We start from the raw sequence: 17,626 nt of genomic DNA on the forward strand, positions 1-17,626 counted from the left end.
GCAAATATTCTTTCTGTGCCCTCCTGCTGCTGCACAAGAACAGCTCCCAAGCCAACATTGCTGGCATCAGTGTGGAGCAATGTAGGAGCGGTCTCATCAAAATGAGCAAGCGCTGCAATTGTCTGGAGACGTTGCTGCAAGTCAGTTAAATACAGCTTTCTCTTTGTCGCCCCATACAAAAGCAACATCTTCTCTCGTGAGGTGAGTTAACGGGGACGCAATGTGAGCAAAGTCTGCAATAAACCACTTGTAATAGGCACAGAAGCCGAGGAAGCGTCTGACAGCCTTTTTATCGGATGGTACAGGAAACTGTGTGACGGCGGCAATTTTTTCAAGATTCGAGCGGACACCTGCGTGGCTGATGACGTGACCAAGAAACTAATTCCGAGAAGTCAAAGTGACACTTCTCTGGTTTCAGGGTGTGGCAGGCGCACTCTATGGACTGCAGAACCGCTTCAAACCGTTCTAGGTGTTCTTCATGCGTTGCAGAGAACACGATGACGTTGTCGAAGTACCCTAAGTGTGTTTTCCACTTCAGACCCGAAAGCACAGTATCCATGAGGCAGTGGAAAGTAGCAGGGGCAGAACACAAGCCGAAGGGCAAGACCTTAAATTCGTATAGGCCGTCTGGTATCACAAAACAGTTTTATCACAGTCTCTCAGATCTACTTTGATTTGACAATATCCGCTTTTTAAATCCATTGAAGAGAAGTAACATGTGTGTAGAAGCCTGCTGAGTGAATCGTCTATATGGGGAAGTGGGTGCACGTCTTTTTTTGTCACCTGATTTAGTTTTTGGTAGTCCACACAGAAACGCAACCTGCCGTCTTTTTTCTTGACTGGAACTACAGGAGATGCCCAGGGACTCATTGATGGCTGGACCACACCGTCTTCAAGAATTTTCACCACTTGTTCTTGTAGGCTTCGCGTTTTCTGGGAGCCACATGACAATGATTTTGGTGAATTGGCCTTGCCGTATCCTCTGTAATTATTCGGTGCTTTGTTAGAGGTGTCTCGCCGACACTGGACGTTGACGCAAATCACTCGTTGAGTTTGGCCAATAGTATAAGGAGTTGTTCTAGCCCGTGCTGCGACAAAGCAGTGCTGATGTCAAGTACAGGAGCTGGGTCTTGTGTAGGTGCTTCTTCGAGTAGTGTACAGCAGCTGCAAAAATTTGCAAGACCGTCAAAATAAGCCACAGCCGTGCCCTTTGGAAGGCTCCATCACTTTTACTAAAGTTTGTTAGCAGCAGGTTCATGCGCCTGTCGGTGATATGCACGATTCCGCGTGTGACCGAGATACCGTGAGTAAACATCAACATGGTTATTTGATCGGCAACTCCTCCGCAATGAAACGGTACATCACATTATTCTGTTTTTGGGACAGCGAGCATTTTTGATATGCTGTTGTTCAGGACGCTGTGTCTTTGTTCACATCGTCTATGACCGGAAGTGCTTGCACACGCTATGCTGGGTTCTGGGCTGGTCCTGGAGAAAGTACCACTCGAAGTTGTCTTTCTTGTACATAGGCATGGTGATAAGGGAAGTGCCAGCCATGACACATAATGCAACCTAGTGCCACAAATAACCACCTCCCAAAGAGTGCTAAGCACATTACAGTTAAACCTCGATATAGAGAGTCGGTAAAATCTGCAATTTGCTTTGTTATACCGAAATTTTGTTGTATTGAAATTCAACCTTTTATGCAAACAAGTATAGGTGCCGATCAATTTTTTTTAACACGTAAAGGTGCCACAGAATTTTCAGAGTGATTGGGCAATAGAAAAAAACAAATTTGAATGAGAAAACAATTAATTTTCATAAATTTGGGAGTCGGCAACGAACAAAGCGGTTCCATGCCATGTACGTCGACAAGATCTTCTCGGCAATACGTATTAAGCGAAGTCAGCCATGCTTTCGCGTGCATTCGGCCTCCGCAGCTGATGCCGTTGTCCGTACTGAGACGACACTACCTTGAAAACTGCTGGCAGTGGGGAGCAAATGCTTCATCTGCCTCTTGCTCCAACAAGTCACTGAAACTCAAGATTACTCAACCTCCAATACTACAGTCAAAATCGTTCGTTATATTGAAATATTGTTGTAATGAAAAACTTGCGGTTATAAGCCAGTGGACAAACCTAGGAATTAAAATGACGTACCTTGGCAGTAGACGCGTGTGCAGGCAAGCATACTCTCAAATAAGGATGTTTCACTCACTTCGAAGCTGCTTCATTTGAAGAAATCAGTGAAGTTCTTGTGGCACGAGCAGCGCACACGACCTATTAGGAATGCGTCTAGATCTTCCACTTTGCATAATACTTTATCAGGTACGTCATTGCACCAAGCGATGAAAGTGTGGGCTTTGTTCATGCGCACTAAAATATCAATGTTCAATGTGATCTCATCTTCTGTGTTCAATGACCCATAGTCGTCTTCCTTCGGGTCGTTATTGCCATTGGAGACGTCGCGAATGCAGTTACCCCTTTCAGGGTCGATTTTTTGCGCCATATGCGACCACACAGGGTCTATTTTTTTATTGCACATTTAAATTCTTCAGAGGGACCTATTCCGAAAAAAATTGACCGTAATTTTTCTAGGGTGACCGTAAAGTGAGAAAAAGATGTTTTGCATTGGCATATATGCACTGTTTATTCATGGAAAACAATAAAAAATAGCAAATAAAGTTATAAGAATTAAAAAAGAAATTGGCACATTGTTATACACAATGTCCACACGAGAAAAATACACAAGAATAATGCGCACACGAAAATTTTTTGCAAGTCTCAAATGTTCCTCTTGCACTAATATTTCTTCAGCGTGTGGTAGTCCTTGAAGCATGGCTCCACACAGAGCAGTTTGTTGCACTCAGCGCACATGTACCTTGTGTCCTTGCAACGTTTTTGCTGCCGAGTGGTGTTGGCGCAGACGTGACACCTCCTCTGGGTACTGCTTCCCTGAACAGCCATGGGAGGGAACTTCTGAATAAAGTGCCAAAAAAGGAAATGCGTGCACGGCGGCATCCTTCGTATGCGGACCCCTGTGAGCAACAAACGAGCGAGTAACAGGCGGTCACCCTTTGAGTGATAAGAACGAGATAGCCATCAGTTTTGCGAGTGAAAGAAGCCGAAACCGTGTGTGGAACAAAACCAAAACTAACCGCCGCGCGCCCGCGAGGGCGCCAATGTGCAAGCGGTAGCAGACGTGCCGGAGCAAAAAAAACTATACAATGAAAACCTAAAGAGAGAGACACGAGAAAAAAATTCCATGTATTCCCACATAGTGGAAATTAGCGCGCATTTTAAACGTACAGACGGCGCCGTAAATATACAGCATCGACCATTTTCGGACCTGTTCGCGGCACCGTATATTTATGGCATCAACCCTCAAAGGGTTAACAATCTCTTCGGTTTTCAGGTCAGCCACCGTTAGTGCTGCGTTATCACTTTCCACGTAGTCGTCGAAGGAAGAGATGTCAGGCAGCAGTTCCGCAGCCTCGGTCCACAGGCCTCCTGGGTTGGTCACCTCCAAGTCATTGTCAAGCTGCACAGGCGCTTTGACAGCCCTGCCTTTCGCCGGCAGTTGCTAATGGTGGACGCCTTCAAGTTCCACCAAGCTCCTGTGAGCATTTGCGCTGCCTGACGAATATTGATTGCAGTCGGCTGCTTTAGGTGGAGGTTGATAACCAACCGCTGCACAAGGCGTGTATGAAATTCTGCTTTCACACTCTTTACAATGCCCTTGTCTAGGGGTTGAAGTAAGGACGTGTTGTTTGGCGGCAGAAACTCAAAGAGAATGTGCGTCAAGCGAACATTCACAGTGGGAGCAGAGTAGTTGTCGACAACCAGTAGAATTCTTCGGTCATCCCACCTCATTTGGTCGTCGAGTTTGATGAGCCACTTGCAAAAGCGTTCTCTGGTCATCCAGGCTCGTTTGTTGGCGTGGTAGTTGTATGGTAATGACATGACATTTTTCATGCAGCGAGGCTTTGCGTACTTGCCAATGACGAGCAGTTTTTCTTCATGCCGGTTGCATTGTAGCAGAGCAGGACTGTCACGCGAAGATGCGACTTTCCTCCTCCTTTGCACTGATGCCCTTTGAAGTGCATTGTCCGGTCTGGCAGGAGCTGATAAAAACATGTGGTCTCATCAGTGTCGAAAATATCATCTTCAGAGTACAATTCAGCTCCTCTAGAAAACAATCATAGCACCAGGGGTCCGCACCTTCTCTGTGAGCAGCCTTTTCCTCGCCCGAGGCTACCTGCCAAGTTATTTTGTTCCTTTTGTGGAAGCGAAAAAGCCAACCTGCACTGGTGTCGAACTCAGCTATTTCAAGTGCATCATCAAATTCGCGGGCTTCTTTTTGGAGCCTTGGGCCAAACACGGGAACGTTTTGCAGTCTGGCATCTTTGAACCATGTAAGAACAGCTTGGTCCACATTTTGAATGTTTCCCAGTCGCAGCCATTCCCTCGTAGGAGCGAGTTGCGATTCCCTGTGAAGCTTGACAATCTTGTCTTGTCTTTTCAAGATGGTCGCGACGGTCGACGGGGCAATGCCACGCTGTCCGCGCACGTCGATTTGCTTTTTCCCTGCATTGATTATTGCAATACGTCCAATTTGTCCTGCAGCGAACGCTGCTTTCGTTTCTTCTTGCCGCTGTTACTAGCTGCATTCATCGTTGGATCCCGCTTGAACATTGCCAAGCCTCTGTCATGAAGTTCTTGGTGAAGTTTGTGGTAAAGCAGTTAGCACTCAACATGGTGATGATTATAGCTAGTGCACTCATAGTTTCTGTTTCACGCGAGAGTTGCGGCACTTTTACTTTTAGCCGAATTCGTAATACTGATATTCCTCGGTTATAAAGGAGAAAATGAAGTACATGCGTTATTCTGAAATATGTGCTCTATTGAAATTCATAGATCTGAAATATTTTTACATTGAAGATATAGGCAATCTGGTGGGGATCTTTAAAATATTCGTAAATTTGAGAAATTCGTTAATGTGGGGTTCGTAGTAATGAGATTTGGCTGTAAACGCGCGGTAAGACAGCTTACATAGTGCCACGCCGTCTCTGCGCGCACAACATGTGGCAAATTACCTCTAAAGCAGGGTGCGCAGGTGCATGCGCGCTCAGCTCTGCTTACAGCCATGCGCAGCTATGGTGGAGACACACGCCAGAAATTGTGAAGCGCCAACTTACCCCCCCCCCTCCCTCACGCTCTTCCGACCCTCGTGCGCGCTTGATCGCGTTACCTCTAGCTCGCTCCCTTCCCTCTCTTTCCTTTGCTCGCGCAGGAAGGCAGCACTCGTGAAGCGACCATCTTCTTGTCTCACCCTCGCACACTTTTCACTCGTGCCTAAAGCACAGTTTGCGGAGCGTGATAGGATCTTATCGCACTTGGACTTTATATGGAACATGATGCGGCTCCACTTTGGCAGTTGCTCTTGTTGCGCAGCGCGTAACTTGAGAGGTGCATTTTCAAGCAGCCGCTTGTAATTCAATCATTTGACTGTCTGCATCCGTGGAAGTTTCCATTTATTTTCTCGGCTTTCCTTTGCAGCGGCAGGGAAATTTCATTATGTGGAAATCACATACAAATACAATTCATTGTATTGAGGTGCTAAATACACGGTGTTCTATGGATAAGAGGTTATGAAAAGTGAAATACTTGGTGTACCGAGAATTTCGTTATATTGAAGTTCGTTATATTGAGGTTTAACTCTCTTTGATAGCAACCAGGGTTGGTTCTTCATTGATATTCTTGGTGTTATAGCCTGACGCACTCTTCTGGTGCAAAAGAAAGATCACACTTAGCTAGTCTGATGGTCGGGAAACATAAAATGTATTAAATTGATGCTTAAGTCATCTTCAAATCCCAGACTTGGTGTCATCAATATTATGGTGAGGTCACGAGACGAACCAAATTTCGCTGACACTATGCAGCACTAATGCTAGGTGTGACGATGTCGCTTGTAAAAAATTAAACAAGAGTGGAGTATGCAATTATTCTTGCTGCATTTGCGCTAGGTGGCAGCTGCAGCATTCACAGGAACAGAGCAAGTCAGTGTATTGTGACATGATGATGCATCCACTACCTAAGTACTGAAGCTGGTTCGTAGCAACAAGTGTCATTAAACTCTTTATGGCACTTTGACATTCATAAGTAAATTTTCTAAGCTTTAGAGGGCTTGAACTGTCATGTACTAATGCCAATAAAAAGTTACGAGTTAAAAACATTGACAGAACTCCTTTAATGCAGGCTTGTTGGGTCACATGGGATCGCTGCTGTTAGACAAACGACCTTTGTTGCAACCTTGTGTTCTAGTAACCTTGGCAGGCTACCGCTATCCTTGAAAAGTTACAATCATTGCACTCTACAGGTACTAACATATGGGGCAGAAACTTGGAGGTTAAGAAAGAGGCTTGGGAAAAAATTGAGAGCCCTACAACGAGCGACGGAACGAAAAATCTCAAGCCTAATGCAATAAGACAGGAAGAGAACACCGTGGATCAGAGAGCAGACGGGGATAGCTGATACACTGGTAATGCATGGGGCGAGTAACCGGTTGTCTATTAGAATTACAGAATGGATGCCAAGAGGAGGGAAACACAGTTGAGGATGGCAGAGAATTAGGTGGTGGGATAAAGTAAGGAAATGGGTAGGCATAACACGAGGTCAGATAGCACAAGGCAAGAGTAATTGGAGATTGTTGGGAGAGGCCTTTGTTTTGCAGTGGACATAAAAAATGGCTGATTATGAAGATGTGTTGCGGTTGTGTTGTCCAGGTGGTGTGTGTGCTTTGTGCTTGTATGGTAAACGTTGATTGATTGAGCCTCTTGGTATTTAGCAGCTGCGGACAGTGGGGCATGTCTGACATTGCCTGTTGTGACAAGGCTAGGAAGAGACGTGCGATGGGCTGTGTCAGACACCCCCGAGACTGGCTCCTCGGCGACCTTGGTGCCCAGCAGCTCAGACTCGGAGACCAGTGGCACCAGCACGGCCGACTCTGTAGGCAGCAGGCATGATGAGGTAGCAGGTGAGTTCGGAAACTTTGCCTTTTCATACCCAACAAAATCCTAGTGACACAGTGCCTTTTAAATGAACAAAAAGTATAAGGGAAACGGAGAGACTTAATTTTGTTGTGATAATAATTATAGCAAACCCTTGCTGACTTGCGGTCTGATACCTCAAAAATATTGATTAAGGCTTATCTTTCCCCCTTTGTTGTGTCTAACACCGCTTGCACGCACTTGCTCTACTGCTTGCTACAATTTGTTGTTGCCTCACACAGCAGCAGTGAACTGGAAGCCAAAGTCATTTCTTTCCTTATCATTTAGGTTGATCTCGGTTGTGCATCAATTTGGTTACCGTGTATTAATTGTTACCTTGAGTAAGATGTTTGGCACTTTTGAGCAGGCATGGTTAGCCCTCGTGCTGCACTCTCAAGAAGCTGTGAGCCCACAGCATTGCAACGAGAATGCGACTTGATAAGGATGCTTTCTTCGTGCTAGCACAGTGGGGAGGCGTGAATGCAGCGTGACTCATGGGGCATATCCTAAAGGTGCGAAAATTACCCCCTTCTGATGTTCAGTTTCAGTTTCTGAAGTTAAATTGTCTGGAATTCATTATGATGCAGAAAGTAACAGCACCAGCATTTTGGAAGTCTGGAAGCGGTTATGCTCGGATAACTGGCTTCAAATATTGCATTAGGGTGAATTGTCCGGACTCTGTGCAAATTGCGCTATCTTGACACAGTGTCAGTAGTGGCATTGCTCATGGACACCTACATCCCCAGTGCTGAGACATGCGAAAGGGACCGAGAATAATACTGGCACCATTTTGGAAAGGCTTCGTGCGATCTATCCACAGTCACCGGGCTTCTATGTCGAGATTTTGTTTATTTCAAAATTTTTTTCCCCATTTTTGCAGCTTTTAGTTAAGCAGGAGTTTACTGCATGTAGACACTGAAGGGCACGCTTGTGCTGTCACACTATCAGTAATGCACGCATGGCCAGCATATGATGGAGGGTCAGAAGGTCTCCAGAGCCATCAAGTGCATGCAGTGCATTTGGTTGCAAAGGTGATGAAGCCAACTGGATGCACCGTCACGCTCCGCTCAGTCAGCTCTACAGCAAAGGCTTCTGCTGAAGCATTACGCACACAAACACCAGTGTTCCTGCTAAGTATAGACCACACCGTGGTACATGCAGCGGTCTCAGTGGAATAGACAGTAAACTTGAAGCTGTCAATACCGACAGTTTTCATATGGTCTTATCTCGTGCATCGTCGAGGTGCAGTGCCAATGGCTTGAGACTATGATCCCTTTGTTCTGCAAGGCAGGTCACTGTGGCTGATAACCATTATGGGGTGGGTTCGTTGACAAAATCTGCATTTTTTTACCAGGATGCATTGTTTTATCTAGCCATCTTGACAAACCTTCGCTTACCTGATTCCCATAGTGTGTAGAATCTGTATGATTCTTTTTTTACATTGAAGGCCATTGCTTCCTGGCAGCATTGTCTGTTGATAACTTTTCTTTCTGTGTTGCTTTTGCGGTGGGCAATGACCATAACTTCAGTTAGTTTTAAGTCGAAAGCTGTGGAATATACGGTGCAGCGTAGGGATAAGACTGCCAGAGGGCTGATTGGCAGGAACTCAACAGCCAGGTGGTACTTGTCTCGCTTTGAGCTGACCCAGTAAAGGAAGAAGTGGGCCTGCAGCTGCAGGAACCAAATTGCTGAGCTGTGCCCTTGGAAAAATGAAAGAGGTGGCAGGACCAGTTACAAATGGTTTTCACTGGGAGCCCCGTGCCTGGTTGCCATGATGGCCCTTCTCTGGGTCAACAATATTGCTACGGAATAGTGTTTACAATGACGAAGACGCGAGCATTAAGAAGACGACGACGATTGGAGGCTAGCGCAGGCTGTTGCCTCTTGGCCAAGTGTGGTGTATTCCCTTGTTAATATACTTGTATATAGCTTTTCGTTTGTGGTTTCCCTGATCCAGGCAGTTGTCCACCAGGAAATCGCAAACATGGGTCTTCACACCATCAGCTCGGCCCATCGCCCTGATAACCACCCGGCTTCATCGCATCGATTCGGCCCCGTCCCGCATCTTATTACCCACCACGTTTCCGCAACTCATCTGAACGGCGCTGCTGATGACAAGCCCATTTGTTTTCACTGCCGTCGAATCGGGCACATTTCTCGGCACTGTCACAGTCGCTGGAGTTCCCTGACCCAGTCTACTTATACTGACTACTCTCGCCCCTCAGGTGGCCCTTCTCGTCCCTATGTCGCACGCTCCGATAATGCCGCCACTGATTCTCCTGCGCCGAACCGCCCCTATTCTCGTTCGCCTTCGCCCCAACGACGACAATCCCAGCTTTGCTCATTCGAGGATTCCTCAGTAGCATCTATTGCAGTAGACGACAATTCAGCTGATCCTCCTCTACCATCGCAGTGGGTAACTTGTACCATCGCCGACTTACAGAAAATGATTGCACCCGACATACCATCCGAGCACGCTCGTGAGCTCTACCGCGTTCTGTTTTCCTACCACGATATTTTTTACTTTAACGATCGTCCTTTGGCCCAAACTACAGCTGTTAAACATCACATTAATACCGGCGATGCCCCTCCTATTCATCACTGCCCGTATCGAGCGTCACCGGCTGAACGTCAAGTTATTCACGCAGAAGTTCGCAAAATGCTTGCCAAAAACATTATTGGATCGTCATGTAGTCCATGGGCATCACCTGTTGTACTGGTAACAAAGGAGAATGGCTCATGGCGATTTTGCGTGGATTATCGGCACCTTAACAGGTTTACAAAAAGTATGTGTATCCCCTACCTCGGATAGATGACGCCCTTGACTGCCTCCACGGTGCTCGCGACTTCTCTGTTGACCTTCGCTCCGGCTACTGGCAAATTGCCGTGAACAATCTCGACCGCGAGAAGACTGCTTTTGTAACACCAAACGGTCTTTATCAATTCTAAGTGATGCTGTTCGGTCTTATGTAACGCTCCTGCCACTTTTGAGCGCATGATGGACTCCCTTCTTCACGGTTTCATATGGTCCACATTCCTGTGCTACTTGGACGACGTTATAGTTTTCTCCCCAACATTCGCTACGCACCTCGAGCGCCTCTCAGCAGTCCTGGATGTTTTTCGTCGAGCCGGTCTGCAACTCAACGCATTGAAGTGCCAATTCGGCCGTCACCAGATTACCGTCCTTGGACATCTCGTTGACGCGAACGGAGTGCAACCAGACCCAGGCAAGATCCATGCTGTTACGCAGTTCCCTGTTCCGAAGTGTGTCAAGGATGTGCGTAGCTTCATCCGCCTTTGTTCATACTTCCGCCGTTTCATGAGAAATTTCGCGGCCATAGCACGACCACTAACCGAGCTTTTGAATAAAGACGCCCCTTTTCAGTGGGGCGATAACAAGGCCTCTACATTCTCGCATCTAATCGACCTTCTCACAGCGCCTCCCGTTCTGGCCCATTTCGATCCTTCTGCACCTACCGAAGTCCGTACTGATGCCAGCGGTCATGGAATTGGCGCGGTACTGGCCCAACGCCAGCGTGGCAACGACTGTGTTATCGCTTACGCCAGCAGGCTCCTCTCACCTATGGAGTGCAACTATTCCATCACTGAGCATGAGTGTCTGGCCCTAGTTTGGGTAGTTGCGCAGTTCGACCCATACTTATATGGCTGACCCTTTTCCATTGTCACAGACCATCACGCGCTTTGCTGGTTATGCTCACTGAAAGATCCTGCAGGAAGACTTGGTCGCTGGGCCTTACGCCTCCAAGAATATTCGTATACTGTAACCTACAAATCTGGCCGACTACACAAGGACGCCGACTGCATGTCTCGCTACCCGGTAGACGAGCCTGACGACGCCGATAGTAGTACTGCCAACGGCATTTTCTCTGTGTCTGCCTTCGCTAACATCACCGATGAGCAGTACCGAGACCTATCGCTGCGAGCACTCATCGAGCGTCTGCGCTCTACACCTACCGACGCATCCGTTCGCCGATATGTCCTTCAGGGCGGCATTCTGTACAGAAGGAACTTCCTCCCTGACTGATCTGATCTTCTTCTTGTCGTGCCAAAACATCTACGACTGACTGTGCTCTTTGAGATGCATGACGCACCCACTGCAGGACATCTTGGGGTAACCCGCACGTACGACCACGTCCGCCGCCGCTTCTATTGGCCTGGTCTCGCTCGCTCCGTCCGACGCTATGTTGCTGCCTGTGATCCCTGCCAGCGTCGGAAAACACCTCAGGTGCTACCTGCCGGTCATCTCCAGCCGATCACCGTCCCTGTGGAACCGTTCTTTCGTTTTGGATTTGACCTGTTCGGTCCCTTTCCCACGTTATCCTCTGGGAACAAATGGGTAGCTGTCGCAACTGATTACGCCACCCGATATGCTATCATGCGGGCTCTCCCTGCCAGTTGTGCCACTGATGTCGCGGACTTTCTCTTGCGTGACATTATCTTACTTCATGGCACCCCGCTACAGCTGCTTACTGACTGTGGTCGTAACTTCCTCTCAAAAGTTATCACCGACATTGTGCTTTCCTGCTCCACTCAACACAAGCTGACTACCTCATACCATCCTCAAACCAATGGCCTGACAGAGTGGTTAAACCGTACTCTTACCAATATGCTGTCCAAGTACGTTTCCAAGGACCACAACGACTAGGACATTGCCCTTCCTTACGTCACATTTGCGTACAATTCTTCCCGGCACGACACCACCAGATTTTCTCCATTTTACCTACTGTGTGGTCGCGAACCGACCTTGCCCCTTGACACAGCACTTCCTCCTGCTGCAATCTCAACAAGCAAGTATGCGCGCGACGCCATCGCCCTTGCCGACCATGCATGCCAGCTTGCCCATGCTCGACTGACGGACTCGCAAACCACTCAGCAGCTTCAGTACAACGCCCGCCACCGTGACGTACAGTTTTTGCCTGGTGCGCTCGTGCTCCTGTGGTCGCCCTCTCATCACGTCGGACTTTCAGAAAAGCTCCTTTCGCCATACACAGGGCCCTACCACGTGCTGTGCCAGGTGATGCCTGTTACGTACGAAATCGCTCCTGTGTGTTCAACTTCGTTCTCTACTCTGGCATCGAGTGATGTCGTGCACATCAGTAGGCTCAAGGCCTACTACATTGCTTCTGAGTCTGGCCTTTAGTCGCTCCGGGACGGCGCTTTTGCCGCCGGGGCTAGTGCTACGGAACAGTGTTTACAGTGACGAAGAGGCGAGCAGTAAGAAGACGACGACAACGATTGGAGGCTAGCGCGGGCTGTTGCCTCTTGGCCAAGTGTAAAGTATTCCCTTGTAAATATACTTGTATATAGCTTTTCGGCTGCGTCTTCCTACGTAACAATATGTTGAGGTTGCGTTGAAGGTGACTGCAGCAACGACAAAGCCTCAGCGGTGGAGCAGCCTGGCATATCTCTTTTCCTTGGCCGCTGACTTGCTGGTGTTCTCCATGCCAGGCTGTCTTAATCTTCCTTGTACTCTGGTGCTGCAGCCGACATTAGAGCCACTTCAGGTATTGACGAGTTCCATGTATGCTGTTGGCAAAAGCAACACAAGAGGGTGCTCGCTGCCAATCACACGTGTCATGCCTTCCAGCTGCCGAAGACCGAAAAATTGTCATTGTTTGCAAATAGTAGACATGTATACTTACTGCAAAGCTAAGTTATCAATGCATTTTAAATAATTCGTCATCATCATTTTTATGTCCTCTGTAGGATGAAGGCCTCTCCCAGCAATCTCTATTTACCCCTGTCCTTTGCTAGCGGGTTTCAAGCTGTATCTGCAAACTTCCTAATTTCATCATGCTACCTGATTCTCTGCTGTCCTCGACTGCACTTCGCTTCCCTTGGCAACCATTCGGTAACGTTAATAGTCCACCGGTTATGGTCCCTATGCATTACGCAGCCTGTCCAGCTCCATCTTCTTCTCTTAATAGGGACTTTTAGCTTGTCCGCTATTCCGGCAAACGGGGGTTGTTTGGGCGGATTGCCGGATGGGTGGAACGTAAACGAGAGCGGCCGGAGTGGTGCAGCCGCCTAGTGGCGTAGAGCTCAACCAGAAAAACACAGCGATAAAATTGCAGTAACCTATATATATATATATATATATATATATGTATATATATATATGTATATATATATATGTATATATATATTTGTACCTATATTGCTATATTCTGCTTCGCTGCTGTCAAAAATTTATGCTAGCAGCTAAGCAGATTATAGTAATTGGCTCTGTGTTTGTGTGGTTGAGCTTTGCAACACCAGCTGGTGCCACCAATCTGGCCGCTCATGTTCGCGCCCCTGCTCAACGGCAAACCGCCTGCGCTTGCTGGAATACTGGACGCACTAAAATTCTCTAATGTCAGCTGTAGTGGGGTACAAGTTTAGAAAAAAAGGGGCGTTTACCCCTCACACACTCCTCACACTCTGCACATGAGCCTCGACCAATGGGCATGCACTCTAGACTAATGCCACGAGCCGGATGGCCGGTGAACCCCCCATCGGAGCAGATGGCCGCCTGCTCTTCGAACTGGCCCAAGTCACATCAGTCGTGTGCATCTGCCCCTCGTCAGAGTGAATTCCCAAACTGTTTGTGGTGGTCAATCATGCCAGAAATATTACTGTGAGCTTACGATGCACCATTTGTGCCATGTGCGTTCATTCTGAGCCGTGATCCGGCATTGAAAGATAGCAGCGAGCATTAGTAAGGCTGCACTACATGAACTGGTGAGACTGCAGGCTTGCAAAAAATTAAAAATAAATTAAAAATAAAGTGAAAAGGAACGAAAAAAAAACCTATCACATTCTTGGAAACAAGTTTGTGAAAACACAAAACTAAATAAATATATATTTTATGCTATTTAAAACCAAGAGTATTTCTTTAAAACGATAAATGAAGCATTTTGGTATGTTTCCTGCCTCGATCGTCTACTTGCCCCAGGTTTGTAATGGTTTCAATAAATGCATTGTTTTTTAAGTACTTGTTAAATAGCAACTGATTCATTTTAAGCTTGGAAAACAAGTAGTAAATGTGCCGTGTGCATTAAACCAGCACCAAGGCCATGCAGAGCTACTCTTTCTTCTTTGGTCCCGTCCACTGAAGCTAAAAAGCAGACAACGTGCAGCATTGTAGAAGGCAGGGGTTATTTTTCTCTCGCAGTCTGATATGTGTTGTTGCATTTAAATCACGAGAGCTCTATCAAACCAGTCATCAAAATACAAAAGTATTTATGTATACTGAGAATTACGTTTTTTAGAAGCATGTTTTTTCGAGCAGGACCATTTTAGTTGTGGAGACAATCGGTTGTCACACTTCGGTCATCTGGGCGCCGCCTCCCCTTTTTTCTAAAGCTGTACCCGACTATAGAATATCTACTACCCTCATTTGCTCTCTGATCCACTCTATTCTCTTCCTGCCTCTTAACATTTGCACCTAACAGTTCTCGTTTCATCGCTCTTTACATGATCCGTGGCTAGTTTACGTCCAAGTTTCTGCCCCATATGTTAGTACCGGTAGGCTGTAATGATTGTACTTATTTCTTTTCAGGGATAGTGGTGAGTTCCCTGTAATGATTTAGCAGTGCCTATGATATGTGCACCGACACATGTTTATTCTTCTGTAAAATTATGTCTCTTACATTTAAATTTTTGCCTTTTCTTTGAAGTTACAATAAAATTTACCCTGCATATTAGATGTAGCCCTCAACATTCCTTTGGTATAAGGGGAAAAAAAGTGAGTTTGTTATGTGAGTAAATATGATGTTCGTTTCTGTTCCGATATAAGGGATAACAACACCTACTGGAGTTTCAAGCAGGATAGACTGATGTAAGTGAGGACTGTTCTGAATAGTTTTGCTGCAGGAGAATCACAGTTACAAGATCCTGAGCAAATAGATGGGACAGAGAATCCTTGCTGAATAATTTCCAGACATTTAGGTAATAAGAATGACTCGCTCTTGGGAAGCTTTATACACGACTTTGTTGTTTCTATTTAGGCAAAGCAATTTATTGTTTAACCAGTCTCACCATATTTGCATCGGATTGAACAATGTGTGGGTCTTTAGTACAGCGCCGTACACTGCTGTGTAGAGCAGGCGAACGGCTCTGTGCGACGACACTTTGCGACAGTTGCTGGGTCCGAGATAGCGTGCCCAGGAGCATGCGTGGCCTAATAAACATGCAAACTTGCGCGTGTTGCATTTAACCAGAGGTGATATTCACCAACAGGCCTGCAGGCCTGGAGTGTGGCCTGATCCCGGTGACCAGAACCGGTAACGCACTCCCTCAACAGAGCAGGATTGGCCATCCTGGTGCAGTACTTGGCCACAACCTCCTATATGAATACAACAATCAAACGTCGGCCCTCAGTCCCCAGCAGCTGTGAAGCAACTGACCACAGCGGCGATCAGACCTGTGACGCAGCAGAGGGTGCTAAGAATCCCTGGATCCGGACAGGCCGCCATTGGAATCTGAACCTGGCAACATTTAACGCTAGAACGTTATCTACTGAGGCGAGTCTAGCAGTGCTATTGGAGGAACTAGCAGGTATTAAATGGGATATAATAGGGGTCAGTGAGGTTAGGAGAACAAATGAAGCATATACAGTGCTAAAAAGTGGGCATGTCCTGTGCTACCGGGGCTCAGCGGAGAGACGAGAACTAGGAGTCGGATTCCTTATTAATAAGGATATAGCTGGTAACATACAGGAATACTATAGCATTAATGAGAGGGTTGCAGGTCTTGTTGTGAAACTTAATCAGAGGTACAAATTGAAGGTCGTACAGGTCTACGCACCTGCATCCAGTCATGATGACCAGGAAGTCGAAAGCTTCTATGAAGACATGGAATCGGCAATAGGTAAAGTCAAAACAAAATACACTACTGATGGGCGACTTCAATGCCAGGGTAGGCAAGAAGCAGGCTGGAGACAAGTCCGTGGGGGAATATGGCATAGGTTATAGGAGTAGCAGGGGAGAGTTATTAGTAGAGTTTGCAGAATGGATAAAGAATACTTTCTTCCACAAGCGAGATAACTGAAAGTGGACGTGGAGGAGCCCGAATGGCGAGACTAGAAATAAAATAGACCTTATACTCTGCGCTAACCCTGGCATCATACAAGATGTGGTCGTGCTTGGCAAGGTGTGCTGCAGTGACCATAATATGGTAAGAACTCGAATTAGCCTAGACTTGAATGGAAGAAATTTGTACATAAGAAGCCAATCAATGAGTTAGCGGTAAGAGGGAAAATAAAGGAATTCCGGATCAAGCTACAGAACAGGTACTCGGCTTTAACTCAGGAAGAGGACCTTAGTGTTGCAGCAATGCACGACAATCTCATGGGCATCATTAAGGAGTGTGCAATAGAAGTCGGTGGCAACTCCGTTAGACAGGATACCAGTAAGCCATCGCAGGAGACGAAAGATCTGATTAAAAAATGCCAATGTATGAAAGCCTCTAACCCTACAGCTAGAATAGAACTGGCAGAACTTTCCAAGTTAATCAACAAGGGTAAGATAGCTGACATAAGGAAGTATAATATGGATAGAATTGAACATGCTCTCAGGAATGGAGGAAGCCTAAAACCAGTGAAGAAACTAGGAATAGGCAAGAATCGGATGTATGCATTAAGACACAAAGCTGGCAATATTATTACTAATATGCATAAGATAGTTAAAGTGGCTGGGAAGTTCTATAGAGATTTATTCAGTACCACTAGCACCCACGACTATAATGGAAGATGGAATAGTCTAGAGGAATATGACATCTCGCAAGTAACTCCGGAAGAAGGAAAGAAAGCCTTGGGAGCTATGCAAAGGGGGAAGGCAGCTGGGGAGGATCAAGTAACAGCAGATTTGTTGAAGGATGGTGGGCAAATTGTTCTAGAAAAACTGGCCACCCTGTATGCGCAATGCCTCATGACCTCGAGCGCACTGGAATCTTGGAAGAACGCCAACATAATCTTAATCCATCAGAAAGGGGATGCCAAAGACTTGAAAATTATAGGCCGATCAGCTTTCTGTCCGTTGCATAGAAAGTATTTACTAAGGTAATCGCACATTTCAATTCTTGTGATGGACCTATCCATAAAAAAATTTACCATAATTTTTCTAGGGTCACCGTAAAGTGAGAAACAAATATTTTGCATTCGTATATGTGTACTCTTTATTCATGCATAACAACAATAAAAAAAATGAAACAAACTTATAAGAATTAAAAATTTGATGCATTGTTATAGTTCAAGGCTTGGAATATGCGCACATGAAAATATTTCGCAAGTCTGAAATGTTCCTGTTCTTACACTAATATTTACGTCCACAGCGTGCCCGTCAAAAAAGCAAAACGTGTGAGAAACTTTTGCTAAGCATCATCTTATTACCAACCAGAGGGAATTAGATATCATGAGTCTCCCCAAAAAAAAGAAAAGAAAAGGAAACGCATGCATGGCGGCATCCTTCGCGTATGCGCACCCCTGTGAGCACTAAATAAGCGAGAAACAGGCGGCCGCCCTTCGAGCGATTAGTAATGAGATAGCCATCAGTTTTGCAAGCGCAAGAAGCCGAAACCG

General features: G+C 46.4%; 1 protein-coding gene across 10 annotated transcripts in view; it reads left to right on the forward strand.

Moving 5' to 3' along the window:
• The window catches only part of LOC142590639 (uncharacterized), a 139,644-nt gene that overhangs the window by 25,646 nt on the left and 96,372 nt on the right, over positions 1-17,626 (forward strand). For 8 of the 10 annotated variants that reach the window (XR_012830207.1, XM_075702996.1, XM_075703003.1 and 5 more), the window contains one exon: positions 6,846-7,034. Coding sequence is in view for 9 of the 10 variants with exons in the window: in XM_075702996.1 (XP_075559111.1) it covers positions 6,846-7,034 (189 nt within the window). In the remaining variant the exon portion in view is untranslated. The remainder of the gene's footprint in view (positions 1-6,845; positions 7,035-17,626) is intronic. The other 2 variants (XM_075703000.1, XM_075703002.1) reach the window with 1 other exon arrangement.

The sequence above is a fragment of the Dermacentor variabilis genome, chromosome 8, assembly GCF_050947875.1.
Source record: "Dermacentor variabilis isolate Ectoservices chromosome 8, ASM5094787v1, whole genome shotgun sequence".
Taxonomy (NCBI): Eukaryota; Metazoa; Arthropoda; class Arachnida; order Ixodida; family Ixodidae; genus Dermacentor; species Dermacentor variabilis.